General features: G+C 36.5%; 2 protein-coding genes across 2 annotated transcripts; one reads left to right on the top strand and one right to left on the bottom strand.

Moving 5' to 3' along the window:
• The first annotated feature begins 1,689 nt into the window (after positions 1–1,689).
• LOC120160953 (alpha-N-acetylglucosaminidase) lies at positions 1,690–16,223 on the top strand. The gene is made up of 19 exons (XM_039171261.1): positions 1,690–1,917; positions 2,110–2,183; positions 2,452–2,663; positions 2,953–3,074; positions 3,215–3,300; positions 3,969–4,063; positions 4,253–4,334; positions 4,517–4,623; positions 5,475–5,505; positions 5,684–5,801; positions 6,016–6,066; positions 6,433–6,542; positions 6,717–6,819; positions 7,168–7,266; positions 14,167–14,277; positions 14,517–14,764; positions 14,897–15,134; positions 15,762–15,840; positions 15,914–16,223. The coding sequence occupies exons 1-19, from the start codon at positions 1,690–1,692 to the stop codon at positions 16,147–16,149; spliced, it is 2,430 nt and encodes an 809-aa protein (XP_039027192.1). The 3' UTR covers positions 16,150–16,223.
• LOC120160954 (polyamine oxidase 1-like) lies at positions 16,201–26,575 on the bottom strand. The gene is made up of 11 exons (XM_039171262.1): positions 26,422–26,575; positions 26,190–26,245; positions 21,542–21,735; positions 21,215–21,343; positions 21,063–21,124; positions 20,730–20,884; positions 19,353–19,496; positions 18,139–18,288; positions 16,904–17,158; positions 16,716–16,797; positions 16,201–16,624 (listed from the first exon to the last, which is right to left on the bottom strand). Exons 1-11 carry the CDS (start codon positions 26,471–26,473, stop codon positions 16,434–16,436), a joined length of 1,470 nt encoding a protein of 489 aa, XP_039027193.1. The 5' UTR covers positions 26,474–26,575; the 3' UTR covers positions 16,201–16,433.

The raw sequence follows: 26,575 nt of genomic DNA, 5'->3' as shown, positions 1-26,575 counted from the left end.
AAGCCTTGAAATATTATAAATATGTATGATTATAAAATTATATTATTTAATTAATAGTACTTTTTTTTAAAAGATTAAGAGTCAAATCGATAAAACTATTAATATGATAACAGTCAGTTCAGCAGTAAAATAATAAAAATACAAATAAATTAGGATAAATACCAAGATTTTTAGACAAAAATAGCAAAATACTTAAATTACACAATTAAATAAAGATTACATTTTAAATTTTCAAATGGTGTAGGGACTCATGGTATACTTAAACCAATGTTATTTTTATCTATTCTTAAAATTTTATAATTTTTGTAATTATAGAATCATATTATTTAATTATATTTTACATAGTTTTTACAGCAATTTTATTTTAAGTTACTTACAATTTCCCAACTTTAATTGTAATTTTTAGTTAAAAGTATTACTGTAAAATAATTTATTAATATCGACTAACAGATTATATCAAATATAACAAAATTATTTAATGTTTCTCCCAAGATTAACATAATTTTTCAAATTTAGTATACCTAAAACGAGAAGAAAAAAAACTGAATCGGTGTTGTTCCCAGAATGATAAAATAGCTAAAAAGAGATAAAGAGAAAAAATGAGATAATAAATTTTATCTTTTTTTACTCAAATATTCCCAAAAAATATTTATCATTTGAGCACTCCTTCTATATTATTTTCCCATATAATACCTTTTTTTGTCACGTAAGCAAAATATGTTTTTCGCATAAACTGTTTTCTAAAAAACGTTTTATAAGGAAGTATCTTCCACTTATATGGCACAAAAATGTCAAAACTCTTTAAGTTAAGTTGAAATGAAATAAAAAAGAAAAATTAGGTTATGAAAAAAAATTATATGGATTTTATCTAAAAAGAATAAATGTGTGTGGGATGTATTAAAGACACGTAATAACACGTATTACACTTTTTTTTGTCACGTAAGCGAAAGATGTTTTTTTGTAAGTAGTGCTTTCTAAAAGACGCTTTATACATGAAGCGTCTTCCACTTACGTGGAACAAAAATATCATAACTCTTTAAGTTAAGTTGAAATAAAAGAAAAAGAAAATTTTGAGTAAAAATATGAAAGAAAATTATACGAATTTTATCTAAAAGGGATAAATGATAATATATTTTTGTTTAAATTAAGGTAATGTGATTATAAAGTAGTATCTATTTTTAATAATCTCTCAACCACTTGAGAAAGAATAATAATAATTGCTTTAACAACTTAGGTAATTTAGTTTATGCTTAAATATAATATTTTAAGTGTTTATTTTTGAATAATTAAACATAAAGTTAATACATAATATCATCGTCGTCCAATTTGATTCGTGCTTGTTTGTATACTCATGAAATTTCATGTCCTCCACGCGCACGGCACGCATTTATTTTTTTGAATTACTCAATTAGAATAATCCGACGTTATAAAAATTATTTTTTTTAAAAAATAAATCGAGTTTTATTATCCAACCACGGTGATGTACAAAGATGACGCTGCTGTTAGTTTTGACTGCTTATAGTTGGATTCTCTTTATCGTTTGTTTCGCTGAGTATTCACGCTTCACTATAACAAGTTCCTGGCGGTATAAACAAGGCGGCGACGGTGAAAATGATGGTTAAGCCTTGTTTATTTTGGAAGTAATTGCATTTTCCGGTGAAAATCAGCGTTGTGAAGAATTCTCCCAGAATGAAAATCATCATTGCCGATTGCCTTTTTCATGTACTAATTATCTTAACCCTGTTTATATCGCGACTGCCGCTATCCTTTTCAACAACAGAAGAAATTCAGGTAATACTCACACGGTTAGACTCCAAACGCTCATGTCCTTCGGTTCAAGAATCAGCTGCTAAAGCCGTCTTGGGAAGATTGCTCCCTACCCATTTTCACAGCTTTGACTTTAAGATTGTCTCCAAGGTATTTGTTTCTATTTTCTTTTAATCTAATTTTAACTGTGTTTGGTTTGCTAGTTGCTATGTTTATTCTTTGAAGGAAGAGCTGGGCTATACTAGCCTCATAAGGGGAAAACTAGTATAATTGCAACGTTTACATATTGTTCTTATTGTTTACTCTTTTTGACTGTTAGTGTTCTTCTCTTCTGTATATCAGGATGTTTGTGGGGGACAAGGTTGCTTTTTGATAGAAAATTACCATGGCTCCAGCCAAAATGGACCCGAGATAATGTATGTACAATCAGTTCTTGTTTTAGTTCATAATTTTTGAGTGTGGGGATGAATATCTTTTTATACTTATTTGTGTTGTTCTGGAAACTTTTAGGATTTTAGTCAATTTGACTAATGATCGTATCCTACAACATTTAGGTAATGTTATCCTGATTAACAGGATAATACAAAAGATTTTGGATCGTCTTGTTTTTTGCTTCAGTTTAAGAAGATGGTTAAAAGTGTTTGCTGTTTTGAAAATTTTGATTTTGTTCTTTGCCGACCCCAGAATTAAAGGCACCACAGCAGTTGAAATTGCCTCTGGTTTCCACTGGTATATTAAATATTTCTGTGGCGCTCATGTATCTTGGGACAAGACTGGTGGTGTGCAGTTAGCCTCTGTTCCGAAGCCAGGGTTATTGCCCATTGTAAAAGACGGTGGTGTGCTGGTTCAACGGCCTGTTCCATGGAACTATTACCAAAATGTTGTTACTTCTAGTTGTAAGTATATGGACCTTTGTCCTGTCCTCACTCTTTCCAATCATCATGTTCATGTAGGTTTGCCTAACATACAATAGTTTGAGCACTGCACAGTCATCTTTGGTTTGTGTTCCCCATTGAAAAGGAGGAATAAGGTTGTACTGATTTAGGTTATTTTGTAGTTAGACTGTAGTTCTTATCATAATAGTGATTGACACTGAGAAGAAGATGATAACAACAGATATATAATTTTTAGGCATTTCATGATGTTAGTCAACTACTCCCTGCAATTTCAAATCCTTTCCTGTAGATTCATATATCTGGTGGGATTGGGAAAGATGGGAGAAAGAGATAGACTGGATGGCTCTTCAGGGAATCAACTTGCCCTTGGCATTTACGGGACAAGAAGCCATATGGCAAAAAGTTTTCATGGTGAAGAACTTTCAATGTTATTAAGCATATTGATTTGCCTGTACAGATTATTAATTTATTAGTTTTCTCCTGTTCCAATGTTATCTGTGCATGATGACATTTCCTTTTATATCTATTAAAAATCGGCTTCTAATTTCCAGGGATTTAATATTACCATGGAAGATTTGAATGATTTCTTTGGTGGACCAGCTTTCCTTGCTTGGGCTCGCATGGGAAATTTACATGGGTAGGTTAGATATGATTTTTTTTAAACTGTTATCCTATTTCTCAAACATAATGGCTGCAAAAATGAAGTTAATATTGAAGCTGCTATTTCTATGTTTCATAGTAGACAGAATTTCTATATTTCATATCAGAGAGAAAATATTGAATTTTATTACACATTTTGGCATAAGGAATATTCATCCTTATGGAGCATTAGGTGTTTTAGTACTAGAAGGGCTTGAGTGAAATTGTAGACACAGTAGAACCTAAGGTACAAACTGAGTCAGGTTGCCACCAAAAACAGGTTTTATACACAACAAATCTTCATACTGATTGGTGTTCTATCCAAAAATAGACTATATACACAACAAATCTTCATACTGATTGGTGTTCTATCACCAAAAATAGACTATATACACAACAAATTTTCACACTGAATGAGTGTTCTGTTTAATATCTCTCATTATGTTAAACTTCTGCACTAGCCTATTACAAGACACGGTCATGGTAATAATTGATACAAAATGCTTGTCATCACAAACAGAATCATGATATTTTGTGAAAGGAAAATGCAGCGTTCCATAAGTTTTCTGAATCATGGGTTCGTCATTTTATATAAAGTCCTGTTATTGGTACACTGATATTCTGCTTTTGGTTTCTTGGACCTAAGGTTTTATTTTTTTGCCACAGGTGGGGTGGTCCTTTATCGGAAAACTGGTTGAATCAGCAATTGGTTTTACAAAAGAAGATACTATCTCGGATGTTAGAGTTAGGCATGACTCCGGGTACAGTTAAATTTTCTGATAGAAATTATTTTGCTTCCTTTCCATTGTTCATGTCTATTTTTCTACGTCTGCGAATCTACGCATCAATTATTGCATAAAATTATGTTAGAGATAGTTTATACAAAAGAGTTTTATTGTTGTTTTACAACCATTATAGCTGATAATTATATTGTCTTCCATTTGCTTCAGTGCTTCCATCTTTCTCTGGGAATGTTCCAGCAGCTTTGAAGACAATTTTTCCTACAGCAAATATAACTAGACTAGGGGACTGGTACTTGATTTTCTTATTCTTGAGAACACATCATGAGTTACTGATCACATTCCTTGTGGGTTTCACTTTAAGAAAACTATGAATTATTTCTGTTGTTACTGTTTTGGACCATATACATAATGCATTAAAAGATTTATTTATAAAAGCATGAGTTTACTGTTCTGTGTTTTTACCTCTTATAGGAACACAGTGGATGGTGATCCGCGTTGGTGCTGTACTTATCTCCTGAATCCTTCCGATCCTCTATTTGTTGAGATTGGAGAGGCTTTTATCAGAATGCAAATCAAAGGTGTGCTCATCTAGAAGTGTTGATATAGATTTGCATTAACAATGTTTTACATAACATTCTAGGATTCTGGATAGGAATATCAAAAATCCAAATGTAGTACTACATGATTCTATCTAGAAATGCTGAGGTAAAATAAGACGGGCATTAGTTATATACCAGATGAAATTTAGGTATATTACTTTTGCTAAGAATTTGTGTTCGTGCACACTGCTGACTATGCGAGTGAGCACATGAGCATGTAGATATTGACATCATTTGTGCAAAGTAGGAAAAGTACAATACTGACAAGAAAAAAATAAGTCCCTTATTACTGAACAGGTAAATATATATCTCGGTAGCTGAACTCAGCTTCAAGGTGCAGTTTGGCACCTAAACTCTTTTTTGGTCCAATTAAGTATCTGAACTAGGCTTTAAGGTTCAATTGATACCTAAAGGTGTTTTAGGTACCCGAACTTGATTCATTGGTTAAAATTGGTACACGAACTTCACTTTTTGGTGCAAATTAGAACTTAGGATAAAGGACTTATTTGAACCAAATTGAACCATGAAGTCAAGTTCAGTTATCTAATTGGAACAAAAAATGTTTAGGTACCAAATTGAACCTTCAGGCCATGTTTGGTACCTAATTGGACCAAAAAAGTATAGTTACGAAATTGCTTCTTGAAGCCAAGTTCAAGTACCAAAATGTATATTTACCCTTACTGAATTGATAACACATTTTATTTCTGCTAACATAACATATACTTTTAAAAGCTTTGAGGTTATATATGAGCATTATACAATTCCATCTTCTTTACTTAATCTGTTGCTAATTTCTTGTGGGTTCACACTGTTGTCATCTACTTCATCAGAATACGGTGATGTGACTGACATCTACAACTGGTAATTTATCTCATTCTGTTTAATTAATGTATCTTACCATCATATCTCTTTTCTCCCAGAATTGTTTCAAGCTATAAGAACTTAGAAGTACATATCTCGTTATTGCTTTGTTTTTCTATTTTATGCTGTCTTTTCTCTGTACTAGTGACATTGAAGAAAATACATGTTATGAATGCAGTGACACATTCAATGAAAATTCCCCGCCTACAAATGACCCAACATATATCTCTTCCCTCGGTGCTGCCGTGTTCAAAGCAATGTCCAATGGTGACAAAGATGCTGTGTGGTTGATGCAAGTATGGTCGTTACTTCTACAGCATTGACCCCTATTTTATTCTGTTTATTCTTTTGCAAACAGTTAATGATATTTCCATAAAGTGACATATGGTCTAGATCTGACTTTGTCATATGATTGCCTTGCACAATAACATGGCCATATTTAAGTTGACTTCTACAATTTAGGTTTCTTTTATCAGTTAAATGTTACTAGATTATTCTACCAATATGCAGGGTTGGCTTTTCTACTCGGAGTCAACTTTCTGGAAGCCACCCCAAATGAAGGTATATATGAACTCAACAATCAGTACCTAGCATCTTTTGTTCTCAACTTTTTATTCTTATAAAAGTGTTCTCTTTTGATAATCTAAACAGTTCAGTTACTTGGGAAACTATTTTATTATCCTTTTGTTGAAGTATTAAGCAATGGCCTATGCAAGCTGCTTTAGGAACTCTTAGTTGGGGTTTTAGGATTTGGATAACATTGGAACAGGGATGAATCGTTAGAAAACCTTATTGCTTCAATATATGACAAATAAAGAAGTCATCTGGCATATTATTCCTTGGGAAATAGTACTTCTTGGCACCATATTCTAAGTGCCAGACATTTTGTTAAGTCATTTGATCATATAATTCTGGTAATATTCGCAGGCACTTTTACATTCTGTTCCAGTGGGGAAAATGATAGTTCTTGATTTATTCGCTGATGTCAAACCAATATGGGCAACTTCCTCTCAATTTTATGGAACTCCTTATGTCTGGTAATTCTATCATCATTGTCTCCTGCAATTTCATGGCATTCCATAACCCATTAGCAAGATGTTTACTTTTGAAAATATCTCTTTTAATTCATTTATTTTCTTTCTTTTTCTTGAACGTATAATTTGATGTTTGTATTAAGGAATTCACTGTTATGTTGAAAATATCTTTACCAGGTGTTTACTGCATAACTTTGGAGGTAATATTGAAATGTATGGAACACTGGATGCAATTTCTTCGGGTCCAGTGGATGCTCGCATCAGTAAAAATTCAACTATGGTACGCAGAGTGTCTTGTGTTTGAATATTTTCTAACCATCGCTTGAAATTAACATTTTAAATATTTAAAGCTTTTGGGATTAGAAATTCTTAGGAATTTGTTTTCTATAATGCAACCTGATGGAATAAGTTAAAAGAGTCATTTAACTTCTGTGTCTAAACTTTATTTGTGATGTCATTCCCCCCCCCCCAATTCTCTTTAACTTACATTTTTCATTCGATGGTGTTAGATGACTTTTAGGTGTATATATATATATATATATATATATATATGAGATTTTGGTACTTTCATGTTCTGACATCATTTGTCTGGAACGGTTTCAATCATGGAACTTTTTATGATCTGTAGGTAGGTGTTGGCATGTGCATGGAAGGGATAGAGCAAAATCCAGTTGTTTACGAGTTAATGTCTGAAACGGCATTTCGAGAGGAGAAAGTTCAAGTTCTGGTAATTGACATGTTTTAACTTCTCAATTTCAGAACTCAAAAGTGATGAAACATACGTTTCTTCCTCTTCTGTGTTCATGTTAAGATAAAAGTCCATAATATTGAGGAACAAGATGAGTGAGAGAGAGAAAAACGTAGAGAGAGAGAATTTGAAAGGAAAGTCAGTTCCGGTTGAGTGTTGGTCGGTGTTTATCGATAATCTTAGTAAAAGGGTCTCCCATCGTACGCTTAGGGAATTATTCTTAGTTCATGGTCCTGTTACGAGAGTTTTTATTCCCAGTCAGACTAGAAATCCAAAATACAGGTTCTCTACTTTTGCCTTTGTTCATTTTAAGAGGGAGGAGGATCTGAAGAGGGCTGTTGAGGAGTTAAACGGGATTGTGATTGATGGAAGGAAGATCTCAGTTAGTCCTGCCAGATTTAAGGATGAACGTTCAAGGTCAAGGGTGTTGCTTTCTTCTTCAAACAATGATGTTGGTCAGTTTAGTGCAGAATCTTCAAAATCAAGAGATAGAGATAATATTAATAGAAGTAGGAGGGATGATAGATCTTATAGGGATGCTCTGTTGTCTAATGGGAATAGAAGGGGGAACAATGGTCTAATGTCTGAGGATATCCAGAGGAGGACTGTCAAGGGAAATATATTTGAGATGCATATCCCAACAGACAGCGCCAACTGGGTGAAGAGGTCGTTAACAGGGATTATCAAATACTCCTTTCAAGCGGAGTTCATTCGGACGGCATTATTAAAAGAAGGCCACGATGTTCAAATTGCGAGATGGGGCTATGTCTGGAATTCTTGTGTGATAATCCTCAAATCTCATGAGGAGATGCTGGAGTTATGGAGTAAGAAGGAAGAAGTTTTAAAACAGTGGTTCGAGCGGGTGGAACCTCTACTGAATGAAGCTGGGAAACCAATTGCCTTCTGCATGGTGGAATTAAAAGGTGTTCCTTTGCTGTGTTGGAATGAACCCTTCTTCGAGAAGTTGGCTGGTAGATGGGGCAGTGTGGTAGATATCCATGATAGTACAAGGAAAAGAGAAGATCTCACCATGGCAAGAATCTTATTGAAGGTGGAAAGTCCTTTTGATGTTCCAGAGGTTATTACTCTTGGATCGTATGGAAGATCATACAAAGTAAGTATCAAGATTGGATCAGCAAGTGAATACTCTAGTTCGTTTTTCAGTAATTTTCCGGTGGAGGATTCCGGTGAGATATTTTTTGAAGAGAGGATGTCTGAGAAGGATGAAGACAGATTGTTGTCAGTTCATGGGGAAGGTGAGACTTGCGCAGCAGGGGAAAATCGTTTGTCAGTGGACAATTGGGTTGACCAGGGAGTGTTTCATGTTTCTGGAGGAGCTAGTGAGGACAGACAGCTAGCAAGACTTTCCTTAGATAGGAAAGATATTAAATGTGGTCTGTCAGAAAGTCAGACTGTTGGAAAGTTTAAAGTTGGTGAGTATGCAGGTTTGGGGATTAGAAGTCAAAATTTTTCGGCTGATGGATCTCAGGCCCATTCTGAAGAATCTGGGCAGACTGGGTCAAAATACTTTTCGGGTTTTATTTCTGGGCCAGCATATACAATTAATAAGTTTGGGGAATTTATTGAAAACATCCATTTATCAGGAAAATGCAGGGGAGTGTCCAAGGGAATGGAATCGAGTCCAATTGTAGAGAAGCCATTCAGTGTGGAGATAGACCCCGAAGAAGAAAACTTAAGACCATCGGAACAGGTTTTAAATAACAACTCTAGGGGGAGGCAGTTAATTCGGTCTAGAAGGGAGTTTACAACAGAGAGTAATGTGCTGGAAACTAGAAGTCTGAGCAATTGTAAAAGGGTTTACAACAGGTCGAGGGAAAGAAGATACTGGTATGGGGATTTGTTGAACATCTCGTCTGAAACAGGGGATGCCGTAGTTAAGCAGAGGGAGTTAGATGTTGATTCCAGTACGAATATTCAGCTCTGTTTATCAGCAGAGAACATTGCTGAGGGGAGTCTTGATCCTTATCTTGACAAAGGATATGGGGGTGGGAGTGTAGGAAGGGAGATTGAAGGTTACTTTTCAGAAGGTGGTGGCCTAAAGTCCAAATCTGGTTTGCTGATTAGAAGGAAGAGAAGAACTAAAAGGATCCTGTATCGTGAAGCCCTTGACAAGGTGAGCATTGATACAGCATCCTCCTCAGCTTTTTCGATTCTGTTGAAAGAAGCGGTGGAAACTTGGGAGGTTAGCAAGCTTTTGGGTGTGTCTTTTAAGGAAGGGAAAGAAGCCTTTTTGGATAAAATCATAGCTTTAGAGAAAGGCGTAAATGGGGTTAATAAAGGATTGGTTGTTTGAGGAGTGTGTCTGCACCTATTTCCTTTTGATGATGACAAAGCTAGTAATATGTTCATGGAATGTTAGGGGTTTGGGGAAAAACGAGAAAAGGAGGGCTGTTCAGAATTTAGTCTCCAACTTTAACCCTACTTTTCTTTGGCTGCAAGAAACTAAGACTGAGAAATTTAGGAAGTCTTTTTTTAGGAGAAGTGGAATTAATAAACTTAAAGGAATTTTGGAATCTCCTTCAGTTGGATCAGCGGGGGGCCTGTTGTGTTGTTGGGATGATAATGTTTTTGAGCTGGAGAATCAGTTTGTTAGCAGGAGATTCATTGCTACTTTCGGTAAATTTCGGAGTATTGATTCCGGGTGTGGTTTCATCAATGTCTACGGTCCATCAGTGGAGGAGGAGAAATCTGGTTTTTTTGAAGAATTAAGCAGTTTTCTTAGTGGACAGACTTATCCCATTTGTGTCGGAGGGGATTTCAATGTATATTTACAAGAAGATGAGAAATTGGGAAGGGGTCAAAGTAGGAGTTCAATGGAGATCTTTAATGAGTTCATTCTCCATACGGGTTTGATTGATCTTCCTTTGAACGGGGGTAGGTTCACTTGGTGTAATAACCAAGATAATCCCACTTTTGTTAGATTGGACCGTTTTTTGGTTGATTGTCGCTTCCTAGAGCTGTTTCCGGGCGTTGTGCAGTCGCTTCTACCAAGATCCTTGTCAGATCATAATGCTATAGTTCTGGAGAATAAAGGGGTGGACTGGGGCAGAAAACCCTTTAGATTATTCAATTATTTGATGGATGAGGAGGGTTTTGAGGATCTGGTTGTTTCTTCTTTTCAGAGTGGTAAGGGTAGTCAGAACGAGGCAGGCGTTTTTAGTCTGATGAGGAACACCAAACATGCAATTAAGAAGTGGTCTGGGAACAGAGTGAAATATCCAGGTGCTTTGATTTCTGAGTTAGAGAAGAAAATTTCGTTGATAGAGGATGATATTCAACAGAAGCAAGGAACGGTTGACAGTGAGGTATTAGTTGAATTGAAGAATCTAAGAGCAGAATTGTGGAAGCTTTACAGGATTCAGGAGCAGATCTGGTTTCAGTACTCGAGAACTAAATGGATTGTTGATGGGGATCGCAATACTAAATACTTCCACACTTGTGCTACGATTAGGAATAAAAGGAATGCTCTACTTGCTTTAAACTTCAAAGGGGAAACAGTGGAAGACCCAAAGGCAATTAAGGCCATAGTTAAAGAGTATTTTTTTAAGATCTATAATGAACGAACTACTCTAGAGCTTGATGATTTGAATCTGGATTTTCCCAGAATTTTTTTGGAGCAGAAGCAGTTCTTAGAACAGGAGTTTTCTGAGGAGGAAGTGTGGGAAGTGGTGAAATCTTGTGGCAGCAACAAAGCTCCGGGTCCTGATGGCTTTAATTTGGGATTTTTTAAGAGGTTTTGGCAGGTCCTGAAGGTAGATATTATGAAATTCTTTCATGATTTTTACTTGGGGAAGGAATGGGAACATGGTGTAAATCACACTTTCATCACTCTTATTCCTAAGATTTCTAACATTGGTGGACTGGACGATTTTAGACCTATAAGCCTTGTTGGTGGATTGTATAAGATACTATCGAAATGTCTGTCAAGAAGACTTAGGAGCTGCATTTCAGATTTGATCAGTCCAAGTCAATTCGCTTTTATCCCCGGTCGGCAAATCCTGGACTGTTCTCTTATAGCAAATGAAGGGATTGACTTTTGGAGGAAGAATGGTTTGAAAGGGTGTGTTTTTAAGGCTGATTTCAAGAAGGCATATGATACTCTTGACTGGCCTATTTTGTTCAGAATAATGAAGGAAATGGGCTTTGGTTCTAGATGGATAGGTTGGATTTCGAAATGTGTCACTTCAGCGACTGTTTCAGTTTTGGTGAACGGAGTCCCAACTGAGGAAATTCCTATGGCGAGGGGTCTTCGGCAGGGCTGTTCCTTGTCTCCATTGTTGTTCAATATAGTTGGGGAACTATTGAATCTTTTAATAGCGAAGGCTGTTTCACGAGGGCTCTTTTCGGGTCTGGTCATTAGAAAGGAGGAGAGGAATTTTAATTTAACCCATTTGCAATTTGCTGACGACCTTATTATGTTCTGTGGGGCGTCGAAAAAACAGATCTTGAATGTAAAGAGGGTTCTTCGGGTGTTTGAGATTATTTCTGGTCTACAGCTGAATTTAAAGAAGTGTAAATTATTTGGAGTGAACTTAAAGGAAGAGGAAATTAAGGGTTGGGCATCTATGATTGGATGTTCAGTGGGCTCTTTTCCCTCAGAATATTTGGGACTCCCTCTAGGTCCACATAGGAACTCCAACATCCTATGGGATCCAGTGGTTCAAAGCTTTAATAAGAGGCTGGCGGGATGGAAAGGCTCCTCTCTGTCACTGGCAGGCAGGCTAGTTCTAATTAAATCAGTGCTATGCTCACTCCCTATTTACTTTTTGTCAATGTTCAAGGTTCCAGCATCAGTTTACAAGACTCTAAATTCTATCATGTCAAATTTTTTGTGGGGAGGTGGTGATGGGAGAAAGAGGATACATTGGGTAAGCTGGTCCGATGTTTGTAAACCTAAAATTGAAGGAGGATTGGGGGTTCCTAATTTAAAGGTGGTGAATAGGGCACTCATGGAAAAATGGGCTTGGAGGTTTGCTATTGAGAGGGAGGCGGTTTGGAGGGAATTGCTCTGCATCAAATATAAATTGGATCCTTCCTTGATGCAGTTTGACAGTAAAGTCTCTCCTAAACTATCCTGGATGTGGAGAGATATGGTGAGAAACCATTATAATGCTGATTCGTTGGGCTGTAGTATCAGAGGTAAATATAGCTTTAAAATTGGCAATGGGAGGAGCATTCGGTTTTGGCAAGACAATTGGACTATGGATCATCCGTTGATGGTATTGTTCCCTAGAATATTTTCTATTGCAGTAAATAAAGAAGGAAGATTAACTCAGTTTGGGGAGTTCAGTTCAAGGGGTTGGATTTGGAACGTTCAGTTGAGGAGAGAGTTGAATGACTGGGAATTTGAGCAATGGGCAAATTTGATGGTTGTGATCTCTGATTTCTCTATTTCTGCTGATGCCACTGATGGATTGTTTTGGAAGGGGAATGGGGAAGGGGTTTATACAGTGAAATCATGTGTCAACCTATCTTATTCGGGTTCTCCCGATTCAGAGGAAGCTAAATTTTGGAAGTCTAATGTTTGGAGGGGTCTGTTGCCTCCAAGAGTTGAGACTTTTCTTTGGCAAGTTATATTAAAGAAGTTGGCGGTCAAGACAGCTCTGGTTAAGAGAGGTGTTCAGGGCATAAATGATACTTTGTGTTCTTTCTGTAATCTTGAAGAGGAGTCTTCATCGCATTTATTTTTTTCATGTTCGTTTGTTTGGCCAATTTGGATGAAATTCTTGGGATATTGGAATTTTCAATCGGTTTTTCATACAGAGGCTAAAAGATTCCTATTGGCTTGGAATGACTTGAAGTCCAACTCTCTTATCTGGCCATTCATTCCTGGAGCTGTTCTATGGACAATTTGGAAGACCAGGAATTTATTGTGTTTGAAGGAGGGAAGCTTGATCGAGCAGAGATTTTCTTTCTTGCAAGGTGCAGGCTTGCTTCATGGTTTCTAGCTAAGGAAACTCATGTTAGTATTTCCAAGGATGATATTATTGCTGACCCGTCCATAGTGGATTCCTACTCATCCCATTCTTATCGGGTTTCAACCGTGTTTCCTTGGTCCCCACCTCCAAAAGGTTTTGTTAAACTTAATGTGGATGCGGCTACCTCGAGTGATTGGAAGAGGAGTGGCTTAGGTGGTATTTTGAAAGACATGTCTAGTTCGATTCTTGGTTCCTTCAAAGAGCCGGCTGGTCCGGGGCCCCCAACTTTAATGGAATTGAAGGCTATCCTAAAGGGTTTAGATTTTTTTGAATCTATTCGTCATAGGGTTAAAGATAGACTGATTATTGAGAGTGATAGTCAGGTGGCAGTTGACTGGATTAAGGATGTGGTCTCTTGTCCTGTTGTTTATGTTCAAATAGTTAAAGACATTATTCAAAAGCTTAGTGTTTTTGAAGGTTTTATTAGGTGGGTTAGTAGGACAGCCAATATAGAGGCGGATGTCCTAGCTAAGGCGGGTATTGGGTGAATTATGCTCTGTTAAGGACTGTTTCTTTTTGGTTTTATCTCTCTTGAGGGAGATGGGTTGTATACTTTGTTTTATTTGAATTTATTGAATCCTAGGGCACTCCTTTCCTCCTTGTGTGGGTCAAGGAACTATTTTTAAGTTCCGTTAACCACCAAGGGGGTTTTTTGGAGGCCTTTTATTCCTATCAAAAAAAAAAAGTCCATAATATTTCAAGTTATAATTGACAGACGCAGAGACTAGCACGTTGGAGGTGTTAATTCTATATTGTCAACCATCACCGACACTTAGGATTATGACATTACTGAGATGCATGCAATGATAGTGCTTTATTGTGTTTTTGTTTTTTCAAGTGCGTAGGCTGTCCGGCCAAAAGCTAACTTCTTGCATTGTAGGAATGGCTGAAGACCTACACCCATAGACGGTATGGTAAATCAATTCAACAAATTGAAGAAGCATGGGCGATATTGTATCACACAGTTTACAATTGCACAGATGGAATCGCTGTATGTTTCAATACACTGATGAACTACAATTTTTTTTCATATTACTTCCCTGTAAAAGAAAGCCTTACTGGAAATATATCTAAATATGAAACTGTACTATAGAATTATTTAATATGCTTCAGAAACGTGTCTACCTGGACCAGATTTTTCCAGCTGCTAAATTTAACTTCTGGGTTTTTGTATTTTAGGACATTCTCTCATTTAAATAGGAGCTAATGTTGCATCTTCCTTTGTGGCAGGATCATAACACAGATTTCATAGTCAAATTTCCAGATTGGGATCCATCTACAAATTCTGTATCTCAACCATCAAATCGAAACAATACGCATACGTACAGCTTGAAAACTGGAACCAGTAGATTCTCATTTCTGGACAGTAGCTCTGATCTGCCTCAAGCACATTTGTGGTATTCTACTCATGAGGTCGTCAATGCTTTAAAGCTCTTCCTTGAGGCTGGAAATGACTTAGCTGGCAGCCTCACATATAGGTCACTCATTCTCTTTTTTTTTTCCTTATTTCAATATATTATTATCGAAACCAAAAAAATAAAAGCAGCCTTTAATACAGGAAGTAAAATACAAATAAGAGTTATATCCACTTATGCAGAGTTTTATGACAGATATGATTTGGTCGACTTAACACGTCAAGTGTTGTCAAAGCTAGCAAACAAAGTCTATTTGGATGCAGTGAAAGCTTTTCGAAGGAAGGATGTCAAAGCTTTGAATTTTCACGGCCAGAAGTTTATACAACTAATAAAGGATATTGATGTGCTTGTTGCTTCTGATGACAATTTTCTGCTTGGAACATGGCTTGAAAGTGCAAAAATGTTGGCAAAAAATCCAAGCGAGATGAGACAGGTGCGTACAAAATATTTACCTCATTGTTTTGTTAATTTAGAAAAGCTCGGGTGGTTAGTCGTCAATAATAGGGTACTTTCTCATTGGTCACATAGAGAGCTAGTGATGTGAACGAGCCGAATTGAGTTCGAGTATTATGGCGCTCGACTCGACTTGATTCAAAAGCTCGTGAGTTTAAAATTGTCAAGTTCGAATCGAACTCAAAATAAAAAATTGAACTCGAAAAGTTCTCAAACTTAACTCAATTGACTTTTGAATTCAAGTTCAAATCTAAACCTTAAGTACATGAAAATCTTTTATATATATATATATATATATTTTAAAATAATAATATACAAATGTTAGTAATTTGATTTAAAAATAAAAAATTAATATATTATTTTTTTCGAGTTGCTTGTGAACTTTTCAAGTCAGGTATCAAGTATCTCGCGAGTTTTTCGAGTCAGTATCAAGTAGCTTTCGAGTTGAGTTTCAGCTCGAGAACTCGAATAACTCACAATCTATCTCGTCTCATTTACAACCCCAGACAGAACTGGCCTCTGCCTATACTATACTAATTCCATCCATTTTGCCGTTGTTTATATTTGTTGGAATGCTATGAAGCTATATTTAACTGTGTGTGGACAGTACGAATGGAATGCTAGAACGCAAGTGACAATGTGGTTTGATACCACAGCAACCAATCAAAGCCAGCTTCATGATTATGGTAACGTTCATCTTGATACAAATCCAAGCTTTTATTACCGATCTAACATTAAAGTCTTTTCTTCTATTATTAGCCAACAAATTTTGGAGTGGACTGTTGGAAGGATACTATCTGCCTCGAGCTTCAAGCTATTTTAACCATTTGTTAAAAAGCTTGGAGAAAAATGAGAGTTTCAATATCGTGGAATGGAGAAAACAATGGATATCATTCTCAAATAAGTGGCAACAAGGGGTTGAGCTGTACCCAGCGAAGGCTAAAGGAGATTTTCTTGCTATTGCCAAGGCTTTATTTGAAAAATATTTTAGTTGAATTAATTAATAATCCTGCGTTTTAAGTACAATTAGAATACGCCATGTGATTTCATTTTGGCTTTCATTTCCTTCATCTATTGATTCCCACTACGACATGTGATTTCATTTTTGCCCTCATTTCCCACTCCCATCCATCGATACAAATTTGGCATGCAATACCCACTTTAGGCATACTTTTTCTTTAATTTCACCTCGTGGATTGTAAAGGGCTGATCTACATTTGGCTGCAAACCATCCTTCACGATTCGGCATCGTTGAGCTGTCAAAGTCCGGTCCATATAGTCATAATATTGCTTCGGGAATGCCGAGCTTGCTGCTTAGATACAATTGTGTGGGAACGTCACATTTATGGAGACGTGAGACTGCATCCGCCTGAGTTAATGTTAATGCTAGCAAGGGCTCTAGCAGGAAGTTTTCGTTCCGTATTTCATCCTTCCTTATCTCTTCCAGTACAGTTTCCCCTGTGTCGATACCTGTAACAGTTTAATCTCAAAACGTTAGCAAAATCTTAGAATTGGGGGCACAATAAGAATCCTTAAATAGCCTATTGGCCTCTATCCTTACCTGCAAGGTGTCCACCGTGCACATAGTCATTGAATCTTTCACTTGTGTGTTCACCAGTAAAGAATATGCGTCCTACTGGGGCCTGAATGTACCCAAAAAAATGGAAGGTTCATGCATTACTTTATTGATAGAAAAATAGCTGGCTGCTATAACCTCAATGATCAGCACTGAAAGCAAATAGGAGTTACCTTAATGTCACTAATTACTTGGTTATTAGAGATCATAGGGTAGTTGCTGTAACTGCAACGCTGGAACCTGTTATTCCACCAGCGGGGAACAAGTACATCAGTGGCATCGGGTATTTTGGGCCCGAACATGTCTCTAAGAACAACCATTGCTTCCTTCAACGTCTCTTCATCGGATTGAGATTCAACACGTTTTGATTCATCATTCGTCAATGTTACGACCAAAATATTTGAACCAGGGTATGCGTTCTCCATGTGCTGATGACATGGCAACAGATCAGCAGCCAATTTGGATTGAATACCAGGGGTAGTTAAAAAAATGAATGGATGATGCAATCAATCATGGATGTACAAGAGAAATAGGATTCTCATCAGAATAAAATATATAAGATAAAGACAATTAGACCTCATACTCCATCCGCTACAGGCCAAGTTAATCATTAAAAAATGTTCAGTTTTCTTTGACGTCAAGCAATTACATTAATTAATTTTTTTTGTTGGTAATTTATCAAACTGATTATTAAAAGCATTTCATCCTCACCCCAGAAACAAAAGGAAAAAAACACAAAAACAACTCAGATAGTAACTGGATCTAACAACGCCTCTAATTTACAACTTAAGACAGTGACAATATATATTAGACACGTCACTGGAGCAACTATGCGGTATTGAGATCTCTCCTGTTGGATGCTTTCAACAAGGAAAATAACTAATGTTTTTCAGAGGATATATACATGTATGATGTATATATATATATATAAGATACTTATACATCTGATAATAGAACTAGCATTGTAATGTATTCAGCATTGTCATCGTATGTAGTGTGGTCTACTCAAATCTATATATAATCTTAGTTTCACATTTAGACGTATCACGTAGGCTGCTACGTTATTAAATGTTCATTATAGCCCCTAACAGATAAACCAACAAAGTCAACCACCAACTTCATTAAAAAAATAAATAGCAATTATCTGTACTTAGCGGCTGCTTAATCATTCAAGTAACGTAACGTTGTCGTTTTCTGCAGAAAAACGGGGTTCTTAATTGCTACATGATAAACAGAGCAGCCTAGGATCAAGGACAGGGTATGCCACAGAATTATTTAATGGTAGTAAAAAAAATCGAAGATTGAATTTTTTCATAATACCGGGTAGCAACAAGAGCATGCATTGGGCAGATAAAACATCAAAGTTAGCTGGCAACAATATTATAAAGGAAATAACCATTAAACTAACCTGCCAAAATGTGTAATAGCCTCTTCTCTCGTGAGCATATATGAAGAACTCCTTTCCAGGCCCGCAAGGCCAGAACTTATACGGAAACTTGAGGAAGATCTTTGTATACACCATCACCTCACATTTCTCAATGGCTTCTGTTTTCCACCTCTGTTATCATTACACGTTATCTTTAAATTAGTATTTAATCAAGAAAAGAAATTTTAAGATGATCAAAGGAAGTTTTACTTGAATAAGCAATCTTAAGCCAGAGGACCACCATAAAATATGGATTATAATAAGAATCGTCATTTCAAGGCATCTCTAAGAAGCCTTTTATGATTTCATTACGAGTAAAAGAAAAAGTGGGACATTTTTTTTGTAGCCACAACAGTAGCAACACCCAAACCCTACATGTTTAATGAAGACATGAACTTCATTCTAATCTTCACAGACAGTCCTAATTCTTTTTCGTGTTTTATTCAGTCACTCTCTCAAACCAGCTCCAGTTCTACTACATCTCTATCAATCATTGAGGTGAATATATGATGTTTCTGGCTTCTAAGGGCTAGATCTAAACATAGTTTACCTGCTCAGAAAAATGCTCAAATCATGGCATGGCCTATATAGTCCCCCTAAATAACTAAGAAGCCAACTATGAAGTCGAAAGTGAACAAGGGAAAGCTTGTTTAACAAGTTTAATTAATAATTGGTAATCATAGCATCTAGCACTACCAATTCTATTTTCTATTTTTTCCTTTTTATCCATGTTGTAGCATTCAAGAAAATGAAATGCAGCTGTATAATATATTTTATTTGCAAATTATCAACCCCACAAAGTAAAAGTGTTGTGGCAAGAAAATATCTCAATCCTAGAAAAGAGCTAATCACATGAGCCTATGGGTTAAACAATCTTTGGATCATCGTGCAACCCATTGTATTTGCATCTAACAAAGGCACCTCTAAAATATATATTCCTTTCATCACCCACCAGTAAACTCTATTTAATAAAGCTAAGTGCCAAGGACCACGAATTTTGACTCTTTCTAACTTTACGATATTTAATATTGTGGCCCACAACTTAAATTAACAGGAAAACAAATTAGCAACTCGCATCTATGGGGACCTATAGCATAGGGTTCTCGTCCTATTGATTCAACGGTCAAGATCTTCATAAATCACATGATGTTGATGGATAAGTGTTTATGGAAATGCAAGAAAAAAAAGATTCTTACGGGCAAGGGTGGCCTGAAGGAAATGAGGTCGCTTTGGAGAACACCAATGCTAGCAGACAAAATCACGTAGTCAGCTTCGTAAAAGCAACCATCCTCTGTTTTCACCGTGACGCCGTTTCTCGATTGCTGTAATTCTCTGTCAACCTGCCCCAAGTCCATGAACAAATAAATAAAAACATATTCAGCATCTTACTTTATATTATAGTAAACAAGAACATATTAGTCAATTGAAAATTTTAAAGAAAATTTTAGAGTAGGTGAATTCCAAGGTAAAAGCCAAAACGTCTCATAAAATTCTGAGAAGTCAACGAAAGAAAACCCATGCAATTCAGATACCAAAAGCGGTCTAGCAGAAAGGTGAAGATTTATTGAATGAGGTACAGGGAGCCAATGCACTCGTTAGACATTACCCCCTTACGGAAGGTTTCCATAAGACATCGTAAACAGTAGGAAAGAAAAAGAAAAGGCAATTGATGTCTGATTTAGAGCAACGATAGTTAATACAACAACATATTAAATGGAGAAACTGACAAGACTCTCTATTTGTTTGTCCCTATGTAAGCTTGACAAGACATCTCAACTTCAGGGTGTTGTTCTCAGGTCATTGTGGACAGTGCATATTGCAAAATACTGAAAATTGGAGAATTCGGGGCCCTACTAATGGATGATCACTTCAGTGAGGCTAAAGTGACTTAAATGTTTGAAAAAAAGTTAAATATTTAAAATGAAAAACTATAAGGTACTGTTTAAGAGCAACCCCGCTTTGTATCATTCTGATTGCTCGTAGTTGGGAACAGACCCAACATTTGAGGTTGACTTAACTATTTTCTTGCTGTTGATAATGATCGTTACAGATCGTTACAGGGTGGAAAAGACGACTTCAGGTCAAGAGACAAGAAAAGGAACAATAAAAAGAATCCAAAATTTTCAACGCGATAAATATATTAGAATTAGTACTAAATAATAATATAATTAATCAAAAAAATAGGAGCAATATAATTAATCAAAAAAGAAATATCTAAATAGAAACTAAAAAAACAGTTGACCCTCCTTAGTGAAGGCTGAAGTAGGAAGAGAAGTATCTAAATAATAATTATAAAAACAATCACAGTTTAAAATAGCTTTTAGTAAACGTCATTATCCGCCAACTCCCAAAAGTGAGTCAATCAAGCTTAACAACAAAAAGAATACAGCGCATGCATATAAAACCAGGCTTCAGAATTTTTTTTCTAATTGCACCCTCTCTATTTCCTTTGTTTTCATCCCATAGTCGAGTTTTTTTAAAAAAAAATAAACATTCATGTCATGGACTAAATGATCCGATTCAACAAAAAAAAGGGGGGGGGAGCAAAAGAAATCAAAGGGTTGGATTCATACCTTGTTGAGTTTAAGGCGATTGTCCAGGATTTTCCCCTCCGAGGTAAATAGAAATTCCTCAGCCATTTTATACAGTAAATACTCATAACCTCTTTCATCTGCCACCAAAAGCTCTCTTTCCCCAAAATCTACGTATGTTGATATCGGCTCTACCTCTGTATGCTAAAACAAGAAGCATCAGTCAAAAAGAAACAACTAAAAATTTTATGCATTGCAGTGTGAAAGTTGGAAAGGAATTTGTGTAATAGAAATTCCTAATGACAATTATGAAAAACTAAAATGTTTTCCTTAGCATCAAAGCAGGGGAAAGCAAAAATGAGTTGTGCAACTTGCCTGCCATCTCAAAATCGTGCAAGATAAAGTCAATTGCGAGCTCTATTGGAGTCTTCGGTGTTCTAAAAAATCCAAAATGAAAAGGAAAGATTAATCCAATGATAGCTAATAAGTAAATTAATAATTATGATACAATCATATATTCTCCTTACAAAGAAAAGTCGGTTCTATTGGTGGCATCTTCAACACTGTTTGACTCGACGCCCTTTAGTTTCTGAATAGCAGAGTCCACCGCTTTCTTGTACGAGTCGGCGGCGATTCCACTCGGAAATATCTTCCCGCTGCAATTCAATGATTCAGCTTTAATTCATCCAGACGCAGAATTTCATTTCATTTTTTCTTTCTCGAAACTCAACAGAAAATAATAATATACGCAGGCGAATCGAAATATCCATATGGCTTTTCCTTTACATATGGTAATTTTCAAATCTCAAACTATTCACCGCCAAAGAGAACAGATAAAAATTTCAGATTCGGACCTCCGATCGTAGATGTTAAAGCGAGCATTGCTGTAGTCAGAGAAGCAGGTCCGGATGCCTAATTTCGCGGCTATCTCCCAAACCGGATTGGACTCTTTGCCACCTACACCGGCAATCCAACCCGCTCCCAGCTCCACTGAGACGTCTCCGAACTTCTCTTTCCGGATCCTACCGCCAATTCTATCAGATGCTTCTGTTGGAAGCGTAGATGGACTCACTATAATTTATAAAACTCGGAAATTTTTATTTATACGAAACAAAATATGTTACAACGACACTCTCAATATTACAATACTGCAATACTAGCTGCGACTAGTTTACAAACACAACCTCACTCTTTTAAGGCTTTGCTAAGCTTCACAATCTATCTCTCATTTTTTTTTTCACTTTCTCTCGTATATTTTCCTCACTTGTATTACATACATCCTAAACTAGGCTAGAGCACATATATATAGGATCAATTAACCGACTTATTTTTAAGCTCTGGGTGTTTCTCAATTTTTCCATTATTGTCACCATATTTGTTGCAACCTTATCCTTTTAAGGGACCACCTTAATATGCTTAATAATTAAGAAATTCAAGAGGCTTCTAGCTTTTGTCATCTTGCCGTCATATTGTTGCACTTCTAGTCATCTTTCTTGACTTTTCAAGTTTGATTTTTAACACTCCCCCTCAAACTTGATTTTTCATTCCGAGCTTCTCTTTGAGTCGGTTGAATATATCTGCTCTCAATGGCTTTGTGAAAATATCTGCTAGTTGATCTTCAGTTCTGCAGTAAATTAGCTCCACATTTTTGTTCTTCACCTGCTCTCGTATAAAGTGATACTTTGTATCAATATGCTTGCTTCGGCTATGAGAGACTGGATTCTTGGCAAGGGAAATTGTAGACTTGTTGTCGACATAGATTGTAGTTGGTTCTTCTTGTGCCAAATTTAGCTCGTTCAAAATATTCCTTAACCACATTGCTTGGCAAGTGCACGCTGCTGCGGCTATGTATTCTGCTTCACATGTTGAAAGAGCTACCGTTTGTTGCTTCTTTGATGACCATGAAAATACTGCAGAGCCGATATGAAAGAGATATCCAGTTGTGCTTTTCCGATCGTCTAAGTCTCCCCCATAATCACTATCAGAATAACCAACCAGCTTCGAATTTTCTGAATGCGTGTAGAATAAACCATAACCTGTTGTACCTTTGACATATCTGAGGATTCTTTTTGCTGCAATCCAATGATCTTGTTTTGGATTCTCCATGAATCTGCTTACCAATCCCACAGCGTATATTATGTCTGGTCGTGTGATAGTCAGATACCTTAGACTTCCAACTATGCTTTTGAACAACGTCGGATTCACTTGCTCTCTTGTTGAATTCACACTTAATTTGACTCCTGGTTCTGCTGGAGTGGCTACCGGCTTGCAATCTTCCATTCTGAATTTTCTTAAAATTTCTTCTGCATACTTCTTTTGTGATATAAATATTCCTTCTTGCATTTGCTTCACTTCAACTCCAAGGAAGTATGACATTTCTCCAATATCTGTCATTTCAAATTCTTTAGTCATAGCTTTCTTAAAATCATTGAACATACCTTGATTATTTCCTGTGAAAATCATGTCGTCCACATATAAGCACACGATCATGATATCACCGTCTTCATTTTTCTTTGTGTATAAGGCATGCTCGTATGGACTCTTCATGAACCCATTTCTCTGGAAATATTCATCAATCCTCGTGTTCCATGCTCTCGGGGCTTGCTTCAAACCATATAGAGCTTTCTTCAATCGGTAAACTTTGTCTTCATGTCCCTTTTTAATGTATCCAGGTGGTTGCTCAATATAAACTTCTTCTTCTAGGTAGCCATTTAGAAATGCTGACTTCACATCCATTTGATAAATTTTCCATCCTTTTTGTGCTGCGTCTGCTGTGAGAAGTCTGATGGTCTTGATCCTTGCTACTGGAGCAAATACTTCATCATAGTCTATTCCTTGTCTTTGTTTATAGCCTTTGACAACTAGCCTCGCTTTGTACTTCTCAACATTTCCTTCTTTATTGATCTTTGTCTTGTAAACCCATTTTACTCCAATTGGGTTATGGCCTTCTGGTTGTCTTGTTAGCTCCCAAGTATCATTTCTTTCTATTGATGCAATTTCTTCATCCATTGCATTCCTCCATTTGTCATCTTCAACCGCTTCTTCGTATGTTATTGGATCACTGTTCACAAGCAAGCAGAAAAGTGAAACATTATTTAGTTCATAATCGTTGTACCTTTCTGGCATTCTTCTCTCTCTTGTGGATCTTCGAAGTTCTGTGGGAGGTGCTTCACGATCTTCTATTATGTTGCTGGCATCGCTGCTGCTGCTTGACGACGATGGTAGATTTTGTCGAGGATCTTGATCATCATCTTGTTCATCTTGATTGATAAGATCACCATCTTTATCTTCAAAAAATAGTCCTTCAACTTTCTTTTCCTCTTCGCTCCATCTCCAATAGTCTGCTTCATCGAACTCGACATCTCTTGAAATTATTATCTTCTTTGTAAGAGGATTATATAATCTGTAAGCTTTGCTTCTTTCATCATAGCCAATGAAAATACATTTTTCTCCTCTGTCATCAAGCTTCTTTCTAGTCTGTTCTGGAACGTGGGCATATGCGATGCATCCAAAAATCTTGAGGTGTCCAACTCCTGGTTTCTGTCCACTCCATGCTTCGTTTGGCGTCATATACTTCACGCTTTTTGTTGGACATCGGTTCAATAGGTAAACTGCACATCGAACAGCTTCAGCCCAGAAATTTCTCGGTAGTTGCTTACCTTTTATCATGCTTCTCGCCATATCCAGGATTGTGCGGTTCTTCCTTTCTGCAACTCCATTTTGTTGTGGCGTGTATCTGGCTGTCAGCTGATGGATGATACCATGCTCTTTGCAGAATTCTTCAAATAACTTTGATGTATATTCGCCTCCTCTATCTGATCTGAGTATCTTCAAATATTGACCGCTTTGTTTTTCCGACATTGCTTTGAATTCTCTCAATTTTTCCAGCGCTTCTGACTTTTCTTTCAAGATATAAATCCAACATTTTCTACTAAAATCATCAATGAAAGTTAGGTAGTACCTGTTACCGCCAAGCGATGGTATGTCAAAAGGACCGGCTATATCTGTGTGTACTATCTCCAATGGTCTTCGGGCACGCCAGGATCTACCAACTTCAAAGCTTTGTCTATGTTGCTTCCCTTTGATGCAAGCCTCACATAATTGATTTTGAGGGTTGATCTCTGGTAGTCCTTTCACCATGCTTGTTTTTGACAACAACTTCAATCCAGAAAATCCAAGATGTCCATATCTTAGATGCCATAGCCATGAATCATCTTTGATCGCGATCTTTATGCACATTACTTCTCCTGACTCGATATCAATTGTAAAGAGACGATTTCGAGTCATATCAGCTTGGGCTATCAATTCTCCTTCTTTATTTTTGATGGCGAGCGAGCGATTCTTCATCTGCACTTCATATCCTTTTTCCAGGAGTTGACCAAGACTGATGATATTGCTTTTCAAAGCAGGTACATAATAAACATCTGAAATATATTTCTTTTGATTCTTCGATTGCCACCACCACGTAATCGAATTTTCTTGTTAATGACCGCAAAATTTTTTCCATCACTCTAACATCATCGAGTGATTCACCATTTCTTTTCATTTCATTTACGACCGTTTTCACACGGCTAATATAATCATCGATGTTTTCTGTATTTTTCATTTTTAGCATCTCAAACTCAGCACGGAGAGTTTGTAAGCGTATCTTCTTTGCTTTTTCGACACCTTGTAGAGATTTTTGCAAAATCTCCCACGCTTGTTTTGCGGTCTTTGCATCAGAAATTTTTTCAAAGGTAGATTCGTCTACTCCTTGAAAAATAAAGAACAATGCTTTTTTATCTTTTCTCCGGGATTCCTTCAATACCTTCTTTTCTTCATTGGCCAAGGTTGCTTCTGCTGCTGCATTTTCAGGCTCGGTGTAACCATCCTCGATGATATCCCAACAATCTTGGGACCCTAGTAACGCCTTCATTTGAATGCTCCAATTGCCATAATTTGTCTTTGTCAATCTCGGGATTTGAGGTTGAATCATGTTGGCCATCTTCTCCACCACGTTGAACTCGAACCAAGCTCTGATACCACTTGTTGGAAGCGTAGATGGGCTCACTATAATTTATAAAACTCAGAAATTTTTATTTATACGAAACAAATTATGTTACAACGACACTGTCAATATTACAATACTGCAATACTAGCTGCGACTAGTTTACAAACACAACCTCACTCTTTTAAGGCTTTGCTAAGCTTCACAATCTATCTCTCATTTTTTTTTCACTTTCTCTCGTATATTTTCCTCACTTGTATTACATACATCCTAAACTAGGCTAGAGCACATATATATAGGATCAATTAACCGACTTATTTTTAAGCTCTGGGTGCTTCTCAATTTTTCCATTATTGCCACCATATTTGTTGCAACCTTATCCTTTTAAGGGACCACCTTAATATGCTTAATAATTAAGAAATTCAAGAGGCTTCTAGCTTTTGTCATCTTGCCGTCATATTGTTGCACTTCTAGCCATCTTTCTTGACTTTTCAAGTTTGATTTTTAACAGCTTCCAAGATCAACAAATCCCCAATTCCATTCTCGGCCAAGACCTTCGCCGCTGATAAACCTATCCAGAATTTTAAAAAGGTAATCGATTAAAAGAGAACAATCTCAATCTCTTTTTTTTTCTTTATTTCTTCAAATTAATATCTCGTAATAACAAGTAATATTCACAGGTTTGTTCGTTTAGGAAAAAAAAAGATACATATGTATTGTTTGGTAGAATTGCTTAATGTAACAGACCGGAGACGCCGGCTCCGATTACGATAATGGACGACCGATGAGAGGATTCCATAAAAGAAAAGAAAAAACAAAGAATAAAGATATGAAGAGAAGAGAAGAGAAGAAAAGAAAAGAAAAGGAATGGAATTGAACTTGGTTGTTGCGTTTTGAGTTT

The sequence above is a fragment of the Hibiscus syriacus genome, unplaced genomic scaffold (assembly GCF_006381635.1).
Source record: "Hibiscus syriacus cultivar Baekdansim isolate YM2019G1 unplaced genomic scaffold, ASM638163v2 tig00111394_pilon, whole genome shotgun sequence".
Classification (NCBI taxonomy): domain Eukaryota; kingdom Viridiplantae; phylum Streptophyta; class Magnoliopsida; order Malvales; family Malvaceae; genus Hibiscus; species Hibiscus syriacus.
The sequence above is the reverse complement of the archived record's forward strand: the minus strand, read 5'-3'. Positions and strand labels throughout refer to the sequence as shown.

Coding starts and splice junctions, on each gene's coding strand:
- LOC120160953 (XM_039171261.1), top strand. CDS start 1,690: ATGAAAATCATCATTGCCGATTGCCTTTTTCATGTACTAATTATCTTA. Junction 7,267..14,166: donor AGGAGAAAGTTCAAGTTCTG/GTAATTGACATG, acceptor CTTGCATTGTAG/GAATGGCTGAAGACCTACAC. Junction 15,135..15,761: donor ATCCAAGCGAGATGAGACAG/GTGCGTACAAAA, acceptor GTGTGTGGACAG/TACGAATGGAATGCTAGAAC.
- LOC120160954 (XM_039171262.1), bottom strand. CDS start 26,473: ATGGAATCCTCTCATCGGTCGTCCATTATCGTAATCGGAGCCGGCGTC. Junction 17,159..18,138: donor GCTATTACACATTTTGGCAG/GTTAGTTTAATG, acceptor CCATGTCATCAG/CACATGGAGAACGCATACCC. Junction 16,798..16,903: donor AAGTAATTAGTGACATTAAG/GTAACTCCTATT, acceptor GGGTACATTCAG/GCCCCAGTAGGACGCATATT.